Source organism: Caloenas nicobarica, chromosome 33 (genome assembly GCF_036013445.1).
Source record: "Caloenas nicobarica isolate bCalNic1 chromosome 33, bCalNic1.hap1, whole genome shotgun sequence".
NCBI classification, from domain to species: Eukaryota; Metazoa; Chordata; class Aves; order Columbiformes; family Columbidae; genus Caloenas; species Caloenas nicobarica.
Window position 1 is genome coordinate 965,742 of NC_088277.1, and position 15,203 is coordinate 980,944.

The 15,203-nt window shown below is 57.8% G+C and overlaps 2 protein-coding genes across 2 annotated transcripts in view; both read right to left on the bottom strand.

Annotated features, from left to right (window-relative positions):
* LOC136000523 (cyclic AMP-dependent transcription factor ATF-7) overlaps window positions 1–8,206 on the bottom strand; it is a 54,203-nt gene extending 45,997 nt beyond the window's left edge. Inside the window, exon 1 of the mRNA XM_065654389.1 lies at window positions 8,117–8,206. The gene's annotated coding sequence lies outside the window, so the exon portion shown is untranslated. The remainder of the gene's footprint in view (window positions 1–8,116) is intronic.
* Window positions 8,207–8,751: 545 nt separating this feature from the next.
* ATP5MC2 (ATP synthase membrane subunit c locus 2) lies at window positions 8,752–10,792 on the bottom strand. The gene is made up of 5 exons (XM_065654418.1): window positions 10,707–10,792; window positions 9,834–9,922; window positions 9,472–9,549; window positions 9,099–9,259; window positions 8,752–9,012 (listed from the first exon to the last, which is right to left on the bottom strand). Exons 1-5 carry the CDS (start codon window positions 10,750–10,752, stop codon window positions 8,898–8,900), a joined length of 489 nt encoding a protein of 162 aa, XP_065510490.1. The 5' UTR covers window positions 10,753–10,792; the 3' UTR covers window positions 8,752–8,897.
* Window positions 10,793–15,203: the final 4,411 nt, after the last annotated feature.

The following is a 15,203-nucleotide window of genomic DNA, read 5'->3' on the forward strand; positions in this document are numbered from 1 at the left end:
ACGGGCTGGGGAGGCATTGTCGGCGTCCTGTCAAACGTAAAACAAACTCGTGCAAAAGGAATAACACGGGGCCCAAAGCAGAAAAGCTTAGAGCAACAACCCCCCTTGGCTGAGAGCTCCGGGGGCTTCTCCCAGCACAGTTTCCACCAGTCCTCCCACCTACACAACTTAGCTGTTTATTACCCTCTTGCAAACAGTAGGGAGTTTACCGTTACTATAACAAAAAGTGTGATTCGCAAACACTGCCTCTCCACACGAGGCTCTGGCAGGGTAAAAACCATTAGAGAAGCTCCATTGTCCAAGCGGCTCCTCACACTGGCCGCCCTCCAGATCTGATCTGGCCCGGCCTCCGATTTCGGAGGAAGGTGTTGGAGAAAGTCTCGTGTCATCTCGGCACACCACAGGCAGCGCTAAGAGATGGATATTGTGGGGTTTTTAAGAAATCTATGGGGAACACCACAGTGAAAAAAGCAAACGAGACCAACTGCAAGAAGCTCGAGGGATCCGGAAGGGTCTTCAGGAGGTTCTGCTCCCCAATGTCAAGCTGATGGACACCGGCGCGCAGACGCCTTGTGAGTGCTCCTCGGGTTTAGTCGCGCTGACCGCATGTGTCCTCCTGCTGCTCCTTTCACTGTCAGATTCCTGAGGGAGAAGTAGCTGCTGCTTTTCAAATACCTGCTTTAATCCTCGCCAAACATCGCCGAAGCAGCCGTAACTTGGCAAAACATCCTCTAACGCAGGCGAGGTTTCTCTAGTGAGGTGCCAAGTGTCAGATTTCTAACACGAAAAGGCATCTGTCCAAAGGGTTTTGAAGCCTTTGATGAACATGAGGCAAAATCCAACGTAAACCAGCAAGTCAGCAGCTTCCCCAGGCAAGAAAATGAGGAAAGACCATCCCTAAATCATCATCCCATTACTCATAAGCCAAAGTTGTGCTTCCTCTCCCCATTTCTGGAGGCAAGACGGACTCAGTGGGATGTCCCCAAGATATTTACACCAAGACACAAGGGAGAGACCAAACTGCAAGACCCCAAGGGAGCAGGACTCCCTGGCAGCCCTTTATAAAGTCTTTGGTGGGGGCGCCCTGCCAGCTCTCAAATACAACGAGCAGCAAGGCTCCAGGCTCGGTTTATCATCCAGTTGCTCCTAAACCTCCTCCTAAATGGGAGGAACCACCTGGAAATCCCCACGCGTTTGCGCCAGGGTCGGACGAGCCTCTGCGTCGCTCCCACCGCTGCTGTCACCTCCAAGATCAGGATGGACCCCGTGGTTTTAGCGAGACGCAGATATATCTGTCACCAGGAGCATGGTGACAACCTAAGCCCAGGGTGACAAGAGGTGACAACCCACTCGTACCCAACTCCAGCCAAAGCCACACGGCACGAACCTTCCCCACAACCTCAAGCAAGATTTTCTTCCCCCTTTTACCCTGCAACCAAGTGAACCCTCGCAGAAAAAGCCGCTCTAAGGCGAGGTCGCCGGGTAGGAAACGTTTCTGGTGGCGCTTCCAGCGGGTTGGGATTTGTAGCTGTGGAAGCAAAACTCCGAATGCACAGACGCAGCCTCGGGATCTCGGGCCGCCCGGCACTGCTTCATTAGCGGCGATACATCTTCAGCTGGAAGCATCTTCCCAGCAGGGACAGCGGATTGCGAGAGATCTACTACAGCACAGAGAAATAATTCACGTTTAAGAAAGGGAGGAAAAAACCTTAGAGACCCACTGTTGCTTGCTGAGCAGGGACAATTAGAAGAAAGTCATGACGAGCCTTAGAAAATGCATTATTTTTACCTAGGAAATGCCTAAGTGACCTAGAAACTGGAGTCCCATTTCCTGAAATTATTCAGCCGCTTAAGAGCCCTTGTTTCAATGAAAGCGAGAAAAAAAAGAAAAAGCTACTGAAAATGGGACATAAGAGCCCAAGTCAAGCTTGAACATATTTTCCCCACAACAGTGCGTGAATAGTTTTAAAGGAAGATCAAAGTCAAGGCTGCGCGAGTTAAGAACAGGAGAGCCTCTTATGTGAGCGACTACCTATGGATAAAACTCTTTGTCAGTGAATTAAAATCACCGAAATAGCACCAGTGGGCCAGGGGACAGAAAGGCACGAGGCTCCTGCATGTACCTGTGGTCATAAAGGAAAAATATTTTGTTTCACCTGTGATTATTTACATCGCACGCGGGCATTTTTATTTATTCAGCATTCAAAGGCGCACACGTTTTATGGGGTCATTATCTGATACGTGAGCCCTAAAATCAGAGGGGAGCAAGAAATATTCCAAATAGGAGCAATGTCTAGAAATCTGGTACGTTACTGGGAGTTGTTGAACTAGAACTGCGCGCTGCCTTCGGAATGATTGTGCTTTAGCGGCGAACAAAGCAATGATTTTCTATATATAATAATAATAATTTCTATAATTCAAAAATGTGAAATCTTACACAGGTGAAGGATACAGCATCCTAAACGTGGATCATACAAATGGGCGCTCTGCATGCATTCAAAATAGTGAGCTTGGTAAATATAGAAAGGAGAAGAAAGGAATACGGGGTAGAAAGGTGATAAATATCCACTGGAAGAAGAGCGAGCATCCCTCAAGAAACTTCTCACCACCTCCAGCAAAAAAATATATACTTGCTTATTAAAAACGTTGCCAACACGGGACCGCACTTCTGCCATACAAAGATTTCTAATCCGATGAAGGTCATAGATGAACTTCCTCAGCTCCGTTTTCACATCAAGCTCAGTCTCCACTTTCACATTTTCAAGACCCAACGGTTAATTCCAGGAGACCTGGCACCCCCGGTGACAATTTACCTTCGGATCTCAGCTCCCTCTGCTCCTTCTCTGCCTCTGTTTTACCAATGCTCAAAAAAAAAAAAAAAGGAATATTCCTACCACAAGAACAGCGAAGCCGTGACCGGCTGCCAAGTTTACCTTCAGATCCCGCTCTGCCAACAGCACGAGGCAGAAAAAACCTTTACATTTCACTGCAAGATTAATTGGCAAAGCTTCCCCTGCCCACACGCAACCGACTTCACCTTCATTTTCCAAACTTCGGAGCATTTCCAGCATCTTCAGCCGCAGACGTGACCAGCTGTACCTCTAGAAACAAGTCTATTTTAACCGCTTGTTATGCTCAATAATTGCAAACATCACCTGCGTCGTGATTTGAAGATTTGTTCCCTTCGCCTCAGCAGCTTCAGCAGCAGCAAGAGGTTTTGGCAGCAAAACCGAAAAGCTGCATTCTGCTCCCCGTCTGGTTCGCTCGCTTTGGAAATGGTGAAAGGGCATAGGACAGCTTGCTATGGTTATTGTTGTTATTATTATTGTTTTAAATGCTAACAACGGTATCCAGAATGAGGTCTCTGCCAGACAGGGCTCAAAATATTCTCCATGAGCAAAAAAATCCATCAGAAAAGCGAGCTGTGCAAGAAAAGGCAGCGCATCCCCAACGGCAGAGCAAGGGTGAACCTCGCAGCTTTACGCCCTTTTGAACTCCAGCCACAACCTGCGCTTCCTACTAAAGGAGCCCAAATAGTTTTTTTAGGGGGAGAAAGGGAGGAAAACGTCTTGGTGCAGCTTTTCTTTGAGGTGTCTAGGCTGCTGTGCCTCACAAAGAGCGTGCGGAGTGGGCAGGAAAAGCTGTTTATTCATGAAGCGGCTTGCAAGGGCTGGCACCGCGGCCCCAGGGCGGGACAGTGGAGTGGCATTCCAGACCCGTTCCAATGTCCGCCAGCCAAAAACCGCGGCTTTTCCCTCAGGATAACTTCAATAAGCGGCTGGTGTCACCGGGAGCTCGGCTCAGTGCTCGTCCCCACGCGGGACGGCGGCTCCTGCTCGTGTACGGCAGCAAAAATGAGACGGGGAGGGAGGAAAATCTACCCCAGCCAAGCGCGGGAAGAACTCAGAGGAACAAGGCGCGAGCCAAAAATCCCGCTCCGCTAAATAACTCGCCCGCATTTAAATCCTGTTTGGCCTTGGTGAAACCGCACGGCGTCGGGAGTCGGTTAAGGTGCTGAATTTATCCCGTTTCAAAAAGCAAACGTCGAACTTTGGTGTGTTTTAAAGCGCAGCGCACGATGTAAAGGCGGCTGTGCGGGCGGGAGAGACAAAATCGCGGAGGGGGAGACAAAAAAGGCAAGAAACCTCTGGGAATATTATGAAATTGAACTTCAGAGGAGCAATGAAGCCAAAATCCCACAAGCCAAGACTAATTGGAGCAAAACACACTGTAAATACCAGCTCTAATAGGGAGAACAAACCCAAGTGCACAAATACGAACTTAGGAACCTCAGCGGATCCAGCACCTCCAAGGGCTGGAAATTGGGAAGTCCTGGTGCCCTCCGACGCAGAGGATAACATAATAATAAATATTGAAGTTGCAGGAAGCAACAGGTCCCCAGTCGTTTTTATTTTTATTAAAAAAAGGCATTTTGCCTCAAAATGCATCATAGTTGGGTGCTAAACGACTGGGGGAAGAGCGGTTTTGGAAACATGGCCTCAATTCTTTGTGCTAGAAATTGAAAAAAAAAAAAGGCCCCAAGAAAGTCAGAAGGATAAATAAAACCAAACAGAATGCAAAAAAAAAAAAAGCATCACACGTGATGCAGCAGAAAAAGAGTCCAAAACCAAATCCAACCCAGCGATCCTGCGCTAACAATTCTGCAAAAACCCAACGCGCAGCGCGAGGCTGCCAGGAGCTGAGCGCGTTTTACTAAAACCCTTCTCAAAATTGTTTTCACCGCAAAGAGGCAGCGAGCGGCTCCGGGTAAGGACGCGTCCCCGCTGCAAACCCTCCGAAAAGCTCCAGTTCCTGCCAGCAAACCGCTGAACGCCCAACAGCTCCGGCGTGTTCGTGGGGACAGGAGGAGGATTTGGGTTCTTCCTCCCCAACCATCCTCTCGCGCTTCCTCTCTCCGACTTCCCCATCTTTCCGAAATTTCCTGCCTCGAGCTACAGCCGCAAAGCCCTTTTCACCATCCTGAGAACGTCCTCCATGGTCGGCGCCTCCTCCAGTCGGGCTCAGAAAAAATAGTAATAAAGACATTAATAAGAAGTTTAATATATATATATTTTTTTAAGCCACATCCTTTTTTCCTGCACGGTGTATCTAAGCAATCACCACACACATTGTACGGCACTTCCAAGTTAATTCAGATTAGTACCAGTCCTGTCAAACAGCTTAAAAAATATAACAACACTTGCAACCCACCAAGACGGGCTGAGTGTCTAACAGCGTGACTCACGGCAAGTTCGTTTTCAGCCGATTTCTTCATAAATCACACAGAGAGAAAAAAAAAAAATCAGAGCGCTAAATACATACAGTAGGAGATGCTGGAGAAGATTGGAAAATAAGGAACCTTGAGAAATAGAAAAACAGGTATAAATTAATACTAGAAATACCCCTAAGAGGGGAAAGTTAAGGTAGAGTGAAAGACAAAATACAAGTGGAAGGTTTAACACCTTCACAAAGTTCATGTAAAGCTTTTCCTGCCTCTAATCTGAGCGGAGAACAAGGAGGGAAAGTCCCGCTCTCCAGTGCAAACCGCGTTCGACTCCCAGCTATTCAGTATCAGGAGGATATTGGCAAACTGGAAAACGTTCAGGAAAATATGGTGAAGCAGCTGGAGGGATTGATTTACAAGGAAAGATTAAAATAACTGAGCGGTAAATAAGGTGGACATGATAATTTTTAACAGTTAGTTGACAGGCAGGTGCCAAAAGGGAGAGGAAGTGTTTAACATGCTACAATTAGGTATAACCAAAGGGCTGGCATGTAATTAAGGAAATTCATGGCTGCGTAAAGTTCTCAAAGCAGCCAGGTCTATCTGATACTAAAAGCCTCCTGCTTCTCAACTCCCAACCAACTTTTCACATCAGAAATAAAAAGCCGGACTGAGAAAAGCCCATCCCAGCCGCAGGAATCCCTACAAACCTGGCGGGTTCCACGGAACCCACACCTTTTTTGTTGGTTTGTTTTTACCACTTGAGAGCAAACAAGCTCTCCAGCGGCCTCCAGCCCGCAGAGCTATTAGCTGGCAACGTTAATTACCCCGCTCGTGTCACAGGAGGTGAATGTGAGCGCTCACTCGAGGGAAACGAGGAGCGGGGACGTTAACCCAGCTCATTTTCCAAACGGGAATGTGGCCATCGAATTCACCCACCTCCCACAAACTTCCCCTCCGCATTCACACAGTGAAGTTATTCTTAGTCTCTGCTAAGAAAACCCCCATCCAAAAAAACCGTCCAACAAAGCCAGTGGTTGAGAACTGCTGCTGAATTCCTCTCCAGAAATGACTGAGTTTTAGTGACAACTATTTTAAAACCGTTTGCAAAGAACCAGACAAGCCCTTCAGACTGCGCCTGGCAGAAGAAAGTCCCTGCCCAACAAGCACCGTCATAAGGAAAAATAAATTGGCAAGTCCACCCGAGTGTTAACAATACTTTTGTGTTGTACTCCCGAACGTTAAACTGAAATGGTGTCTTTAGAGGGACCTGAGCAGGGAAAGAAGTAACTTCAGAAAGAAAGGTAACGATGGGACTCGGTGAAGAAGAGACGGCAAAGAAAGGGGCAGAAAGAGCAAAACCGGAAAAACTGAGCAGAACAAGGAGTTTTTGTTGTCGCACATGTTTCATCTCACACCTGAACCAGCCACTCTCTTTTCCTTAGTAAGGCTGAGGGGCTCCGGCCCAACCTTCTGGCAGCAGAAACAAAATAGCTCTGAGACGTGACCCGAGTTGTGCTGGCAAAGCCGAGGCTACCAAGAGGCGAGTGCACGGTGAAACCTCAACGCTCCCATGAGCTCACTAAAGTTCTCCAGTGAGAATTAACGGTTGTTTCAGACTTGGGAAGAAACTATTAGTTCTCTAATTCCTGCTGCTTGCATTTGGTCTGTTACTCGGTGCTGTGCGACCCACTGATCCTCCTGAGACAAGGCTGAGCCCCAAACCTCCCAACACCGTGCAGACCCCAACCTATACCCCGCTCCCCACGGGCACCACCACCATCTCCACACCCTTCCCACACCAGTTTGCCACTGGGAGCCCCCACACATAGGCCTGGATCCCCCCCAGCTGCCCCAAAATAAGCACAACCCCCACACTGAGCCCCTCTTCATGCAGAGGACAGAACCCAAATTCAAGGGGTTCCCCCATCTAACCCCTGAGGGCCCCGTATCTGCCATCCCCCAGGACAACCCCAGGCTCTTCAGGGTCTCCCCAGGACACCCCATATCTCTTTAGGGTCCCCCAGGACACCCCATCTCTCTTTCGGGTCCCTCAAGACTTGCACACTCTGTATCTCTTCAGGGTCCCCCAGGACACCCCGTATCTCTTCAGGGTCTCCCAGGACCTGCACACCAAATGTTCCTCCACATCTACAACCTCCAAAGCCCCTCCCCAAGTTCCTTCCCACCTTCTAAAGCTCCCCCACCCCCCCAAACTATCCCTGGCCACAGCTCCTCAACACTCCCCGATACCTCTCAACGGTTCGCCCCCAGAATCCCACCGCAAGACCCCCCCCCCCTTTAGCCCCCACCCCATTTACAAACCCCCAAGACACCCCTCCCTCAGTCCCCCCTATTTGCAACCGCTCAAACTCCCTCATATTCCCCACAGGGCCCCCACCGCAGGGATGCCCCCCACACTTCGTGGCTCCCCATACTCCTGACGCCCCGTACCCCGCTGGCCTCCCCAAACCTTCACCCCAAACCCCCCATTTCCCCGGGTTTCCCCACCCCGGGGCCCCCTCGGCCTCCGGGCTCCCCCCTCAGGCACCGCCCGGGCCCCTCGCTGCCTCCAGCAGCCCCGCCCACTCGGGGAGGGGCTTGCCCCACCGCGGCGCCCCCTGAGCCACCATTGGCCGCGCCGCCCGCCACTCCGAGCGCAGCTGCGAGCCGATTGGCGAAGGCCGCCGTCAATCAGCCAAGGGGCGGGGGTGGCAGAGCGGCTGCCTCACGAAAACTCGCGGAGAGTTGTGGGGGGAGGGGCCGGCCGGGGCTCCCCTGCGGCCGCCGCCCCCCACCCCGGGGAGCGGGGCGGGGGGCTGCCCCGCCGCTTCTCTCGCCGTCTTCCCCCGCTCCGGGGCGGCCCAACCGAGCCCGGGCGCTGCCGGTTACCTGAGGGACGGCCGGGCCGGGCCGCGCCGCCGCCGGGGCCTCGCGCTGGCTGCCTCTCGCGCTGGGCCCGCCCCCCCCCGCGCGCCGCCTCAGCCCCGCGCCTCCCCGCGCGCGAGACTCTCGCGAGACCCGAAGGGAGTTAACGGCGCGGGGGAGCCAATGAGGGGCCTCGGGGGGCGGGGCCTCGCAGGGGAGGGGCGGGGCTAAGGTGGCCACGCCTCCTGGCGGGGTCCCCAGGCTGGCGGGGACAGCGCGACACGGGGACACCCCGAGAGCGGGACAACCACACAGCGGGACACGCTGAGCCCAGGGCACCCCTGATAGCCGCACCCCAACACGCAGGAACACCCCAAACTCCCGGCCCTGGGGATGCCAGGTCCCTGGTCCAGGTGTCCCCAAGGGGGTGATGTCCCTGGGGAGGGACAGAGGTGACAGTCCCGAGGGCTCCCGGCTGTCCCCAGGGATCAATGATGTCCCTGTGGGGACACGGCTGAGGGCTCAGAGTGGCAGCAGGGCTCAGCCCGGGAAGAAAGTGACCCCAGGGCAGCGCGGTCCCCAGCTGCGCTGTGCCCCAGTGTCACCCGTGGGCAAGTGACACCGGACAGGGCCACCAAGGAGACACAAGGAACCAAGACCCCGTTATCAAACCATCTTTATTCCCCTCCCACCTGCACGGGGCCGGGGTTGGCGTTCTCCCCTGCCCCTTAGCCGGGATTCTCGGCTGGGCAGGGGACGGGGCGCAGGGGCGCCGGCTCTGTCACCGTCACTGTCACCGGCTCCGTCACATGGCGAAGAGGATGAGGAAGGCCACCATGAGGCAGAACAGCCCCATGGCCTCGGAGAGGGCAAAGCCCAGGATGGCGTAGGAGAAAAGCTGCTGTTTCAGAGAGGGGTTCCTGCGGGGACATGAGAAACCGGTCAGCAGGGACACAGCGGGTCCCTAAGCCCCCCATTGCCACTCCCCGTGTGTCCCCCCCCAGACCTGGCATAGCCGATGATGAGGCTCCCGAAGACGGTGCCGATGCCAGCGCCAGAGCCGGCCACCCCCACGGTGGCAGCGCCAGCGCCGATGAACTTGGCGGCGGTGTCGATGTCCCGGTGGGTCGCGCTGGTCTGGATGGGCCGGGGGGCGCCCGCCCGCGCCTAGGGAGGGACGGGAGGGTGGGTTTGGGGGGGTATAACCTCACCCCAACCCCCTCAGTGCCTTAGTTTCCCCAAACCGAGCTCCCCGCAGCTTCTTGGGGATCCCCTGAGCAGATGGGGGGCACAGTTGTGTCCCCACATCCCTCCCAGGGCAGGTGTTCAGCACCCCCCCGCCCCCCCCAGTGCCTCCCAGTTTGAACTGGGTGCGTTACCTGTTCCCCCCACACCTCGGGGCTGCTCAGCACGGGGGCAGAGAGGGGCTGGCACAGCACCCGCGAGCTCCTCCTCACCTGCAAGGCACAAAAATCTACCCGGCGTCCCCTGAGGCCACCGCTGTCACCTCTGGGACACCCCAAACCTGCTCAGTGCTTCGGGGCACCCTGTAATTAGCAACCATCAAGGGATGGTAAATGAACTTTAACCACAGCAGCTGAGCGCTCGGGGCTCCGCGTGGCCCAGGGTGGCTCTAGACCTGCAAAAAGTGTCCCCAAACCTCTCCCCCCGTCCCCGAGGGGGACACGTGTTACCTCCCATGGAGGGGACACTGAGGACAACAGGATTTGTCGCTACTCACAAGCGCGGGAGCAGAGACGAACTTTGCGCAGGCGTACATGGCGAGGGGACCGAGGGACACGGAGGGAGGGACACACGGGCGGGACACAGCTGGAAGAGACAGACGGACGGACACCGGGGCGTGAGGAGCCGTGGGACGGGGGATCCGGCCCCACGGGCGCGGGGTGGCCCCTGGGACCGCGGGGGACTTGGGGACACACAGGAGGTCAGGTGGGGCAGGACATCTTTGTCACCCTGGTGACAGCTCCATGGTGGCAGTTTGGGGCTCAGGAATTTGGGGTCCTGGGGGGTTTCACATGTTCGGGGGGGACAATAGGAGCTCATGAGGCCCCTGATCCCCCGGAGGTGGGGGAGGCCCTGGGGAGGACAGAGAATGGGGCAGCTCTGGGGGGGTCACAGCCTGGGGACCCCCAGCCCTGGCAGGGGACGTGGGGGCTGGAGAGGACAGAGAATATGGGGGGAGCCCAGAGTGGAGGGAGGTCACCCCAGAAGGCGGCATGAGGGGGTATCGCCCCAAAACAGGAGAGGGGGGCACCCCAAATCTCGGGCTGTTCATCCCAGAAGTGGGGGGGGAGTGTCATCCCCAAATTCAGTGTGTGTTTGGGGGTGTCACCCCAAAACTCGGGGGGGGGATGCCCGAACCCAAAGCGGCTCCTTGAGGGGCGATCGCCCGTCTCTGTCCCCACACAAAGTGGGGGGGGGGGGTCTCTCTTCGCTGCCCCCCTCCCCAAAGGGTCTCGCGTCCGTCACCCTTGAGGCGGCCTCCCCTCCCGCACCCCCCAAAGTGTCTCTGTTCCACCCCCCACCCCGATGGGGTCTCTCCTCCCTCCCCGTGTCCCCACCAAGGGGGTGTCCCCGGGTGTCCCCCCCTCACCTGCCGGACCGGCGGCGGGCAGGTCGCGGAGGCAGCGACTGCGCATGCGCGCCCGGAAGCGCCCGCCGGAAGCACCACCGAGAAGGCGCCGCCTGCGGGCCGGGAGGTGGCAGGGCCGGGGGCTGCGCGCCCTCTGCGGGGGCGGTGGGCGGGGTGAGCGGAGGGGGCGTGGTCTGGAGGGAGGGGGCGTGGTCTGGATGGAGGGGGCGTGGTCTGGATGGAGGGGGCGTGGTCTAAGGGCATCACCGCGCACAGCGCCCCCTGGCGGCGGCGAGGGGCGGTGCGGGCGCGATTCTTGGGGGGGGACACAAGCGTGTGCGTGGGGGTGCACGGGGCTTGGGGGGGGGGGGCGCGTGTGTGTATGTACACGCGTGTGCACGTGTGTGCGAAGTGGGTGCTGGGGAGGCCGTGTCACTCCAGGGTGCTGGGGGCCCCCCAGGGTGATGGGGGGGTCCCCAGGGTGCGGAGGGGGACCCCAGGATAACTGCAGCATTGGGGCACCCCGCGATCCTGGGGACACTGTGACACCCCAGGGTGCTGGGGAGCCCACGTCACCCCAGAGTGCCGGGGGGGGGACACAATGTCACCCCAAGGTCGTGGAGGACTGGGGCACCCCAGGGTGCTGTGGGCTCCCCCAGGGTGCAGAGGGGATGGTGCCACCCCAGGGTGCTGGGGACACTGGGGCCCCCTAGGGTGCAGGGGGGGGACAGTGTCACCCCCGGGGGGTGGGGGCCGTCAGGCAGCCGGATTGATGGGCAGCCCTAATGCGGGAAGCCATAAAGGCAGAGAGAGCCGCTATTAATTAAATCATTGGTATAATTAACTTTCATTAAAGGAAAATCAATAACGAGGAGCCGGGATTGAAGGGAGGCCATCCATCAGCACACCCCCCCCGCGAGGGGGGACACAGCGGGGACGCGGGTGTGGGAGTGCGAGGGACGAGTGTGCACGGAGAGGGGTGCACAGGGGTGGGAGTGCGCGGGGGCGTGAGCGTGTGTGTGCACGGGGGGGTTGTGCACATTGCGGGGGTTTGCACGGGGGGTGTGCGCATGTGTGAGTGCGCACGGAGGGTTTGCACGGGGATACGTACGTGTGCGCAGGGAGGGGGCATGTGTGTGTGTGTGCACGTGTGTGTGTGCACATGGAAGGTTTGCACGGGGACACGTGTGTGTGCACATGGAGGGGTGCGTGTGCAGAGAGGGTTTGCACGGGGATACGTGTGTGCACACGGAAGGTTTGCACGGGGACACGTGTGTGTGCACATGGAGGGGTGCGTGTGCAGAGAGGGTTTGCACGGGGATACGTGTGTGCACATGGAGGGTTTGCACGGGGACATGTGTGTGTGCACATGGAGGGGTGCGTGTGTGCGTGTGCAGAGAGGGTTTGCACGGGGATACGTGTGTGCACATGGAGGGTTTGCACAGGGACGCGTGTGTGTGCACACAGGGGGTGTGCATGTGTGTGTGTGTGTGCGCACAGGGAGGGTTTGTGTGGGGGCACAAAACCTGCCCCGCCACCCCCAATTCCCTCTTCTACCAGGACAGCCCCCCAACCCCCCCCCGCGGCCCGTCCGTCCGTCCGTCTTTGTCCGCCTTTCCTCCCCCCTCTTCTTTTTCCTCCTTTTCCTTTTTTTTTTTATTTTTTATTTTTTATTCCCTGATTTAAACCACGGCTCCATTTGCTGCCACTGACCTTAACGGCTTAAATTAAAAAGCAATGTTCTGTGCGCGCCTGCGAAGCCGCCCAGCCGGGAGGATTGGGGGGGGTCGAGGGGCCCCCCCCGCCTTCCCACCCCCCCCGCTCACCCCCCTCCTCGGGCTCTGATGGTTTTAATATCAGCGTAATGGCTTTGACCTTGCGATTAATACCGGGATTTGCGAAGCCGCCGCGGCGTGACGGCAAAGCCGCCGCTTTGAGCGGGTGGAGGGGGGGGCTTTGGGGGGGTGCCCCACTTTTTTGGGGGGTGCCCCACTTTTTTGGGGCGTGTCCCGCTTTTTCGAGGGGGTGCCCCGCTTTTTGGGAGGGGTTTTGGGGGGTGGGGGGTTGATGGTGGGTGGGGAAACTGAGGCGCCGGGGGGGGGAATATGGGGATGCTGTGAATTGGGGGGGGAAGGGGATGGGGGCTGGATGTGGGGGGGGGGCCGGGGGGTGCTGCGGGTTGCAATGGGGGGGGTGTATTGGGGGGGCGGCAGTGGGTGGCACATGCGGGGTTATGGGTACATATGGGGGTTCGGGGGTGGGCGCAGCGGCTGCGGGGGGAGCGGGGGTTACCGGGTGCCCTCGGGGTGGGGGGTACCGGGGCGGGGGGGCGGCCCCAGCTCTGTCTCGCTCCTGGTCCCCGTCCCTGTCCCCGTGTCCCCGGACCCGGCGCTGGCGCAGTCGCCGCCCGCGCTGCATCCTAATGAGGGGGGGGGGCGGGACCGGGACCGCGGGGACACCGGGGACAGGAACGGGGACAGGGATGGAGAGGGGGACAGGGAAGGGATGGGGACAAGGGATGTAAAGGGTGGGGACAGGGAAGGGGACCGGGAAGGGATGGGGACAAGGGATGCAAGGGATGGGGACAGGGTAGGGGATGGGGACAGGAATGGGGACAGGGAAGGAACGGGGACAGGAATGAGATGGGGACAAGGAAGGAATGGGGACAAGGGATGGGGACAAGGAAGGGATGAAGACAAGGGATGCAAAGGATGGGGACAGGGAAGGGATGAGGACACAGAAGGGATGGGAACAAGGGACGGGGACAAAGGATGCAAGGGATGGGGATAGGGAAGGGGATGGGGACAAGGGATGGGGACAGGGGAGGGATGGGGACAGGGACAAGGATGGCGATGGGGACAGGGACACCTCCCACCGCCTGTGCGCCCCGACAGAGCCCCAGGACAGGGGGGTCACTGTCACACCCACAGCTGGATTGGGGGTGTCACTGTCACACCCACAGCTGGATCCCAGCGATCGCAGCCCCCGGCTCCCGCCCCACCCTGGGGACCCGTCCCCCGCTGGTCCCCCTGTCCCCAGGGCCTGGCCGGGGGGGGCGGGGGGCGGCTGCCGTTTTGTTGTGGGAGGGTAGAGGCCGGTGGCAGCGCAGCCGCGCTGGGACAGCGGGTGACACTGGGCTGAGGGTGACACTGGACAGCGAGTGACACTGGGCTGAGGGTGACACTGGACAGCAGGTGACACTGAGCTGTGGGTGACACTGGACAGCGGGCGACACTGGGCTGAGGGTGACACTGGGCTGAGGGTGACACTGGACAGCGGGTGACACTGGACAGCGGGTGACACTGGGCTGAGGGTGACACTGGACAGCAGGTGACACTGAGCTGTGGGTGACACTGGACAGCGGGTGACACTGGACAGCAGGTGACACTGGGCTGAGGGTGACACTGGACAGCAGGTGACACTGAGCTGTGGGTGACACTGGACAGTGGGTGACACTGGACAGCGGGTGACACTGGGCTGAGGGTGACACTGGACAGCGGGTGACACGAGCTGTGGGTGACACGGGGCTGCAGGTGACGCTACGTGATGCGTGACCCTGCATCCAGCCCAGATTCGGGTGGCACCCAGGTAGGGGTGGCATCCAGACAAGGTGACACATCACGAATCAACCTGGGTGGATGCTACGCAGGAGCAGAGCAGGACCGGTCACCCCACCACCCCCAGAGCACCCAAGACCCCCACAAAGCACCCAAAATCCCCCCATGCCACCAGAGGAGCACCCTTGGGTGCACCCTTGGGTGCTCCCACCTCATCTGCGGTGCCTGGGGGGACGTTTCCCACCCGCGTTTGCACCACGGGGCACAACCAGCATCCCCAGGGTGATAACCAGGACCCACGGGGTGACAACCGGGACCCATGGGTGACAATGGGGACCCATGGGTGCCACCCGAGGCGGGTGCTGCGGCCGGAGGGACGCGTTGGCGGGCGCCCGGTGCCACCGCGCACCTATGCGTGAAATACGGCCCCATAAATCCACGCCCTGTTGTGTCTTATTGCTTAATTAGCCCATGGAATGACGTGATGCAGAGGAGCCCGAACGGGCTGGCGTCACGGGGGGCGTGAAGATGAGGGGGGATCAGCGGCTGGTGAGGCGGGTGGGGGGAAAAAAATTGTGCGCAGGGATTTTTTGGGGGGGGATTCAGGGGTTTTTTGGTCTCCCTGGTGATGAAGGGTTGAGATGCGACAAATTTGTCCCCCGGGATTTGGGGAGCGCATCAGATCGTGCCGCAAAAATGCCCTTAACTCCCCATACCGCGCGCCCGAGCCATCCCTGTCCCCTCTCATCCCGGGAACGGGGGCTCGACGGAGCCTTTTTGGGGTGAAAGGGGGTTAAAATGGGCCCCCCCACACCCACAATGGTGGGAAGGGGGTACCCGAAACACCCTCGGACGCCTTCGGGCGCTGCCGCGCTCGGCTCCCTCTCCCGATCTGCCTCCATGGGGTATTTTCTTCTTTTTTTATTTTTTTTTTTACAGGCTTTTTTATGACAAACTTTAC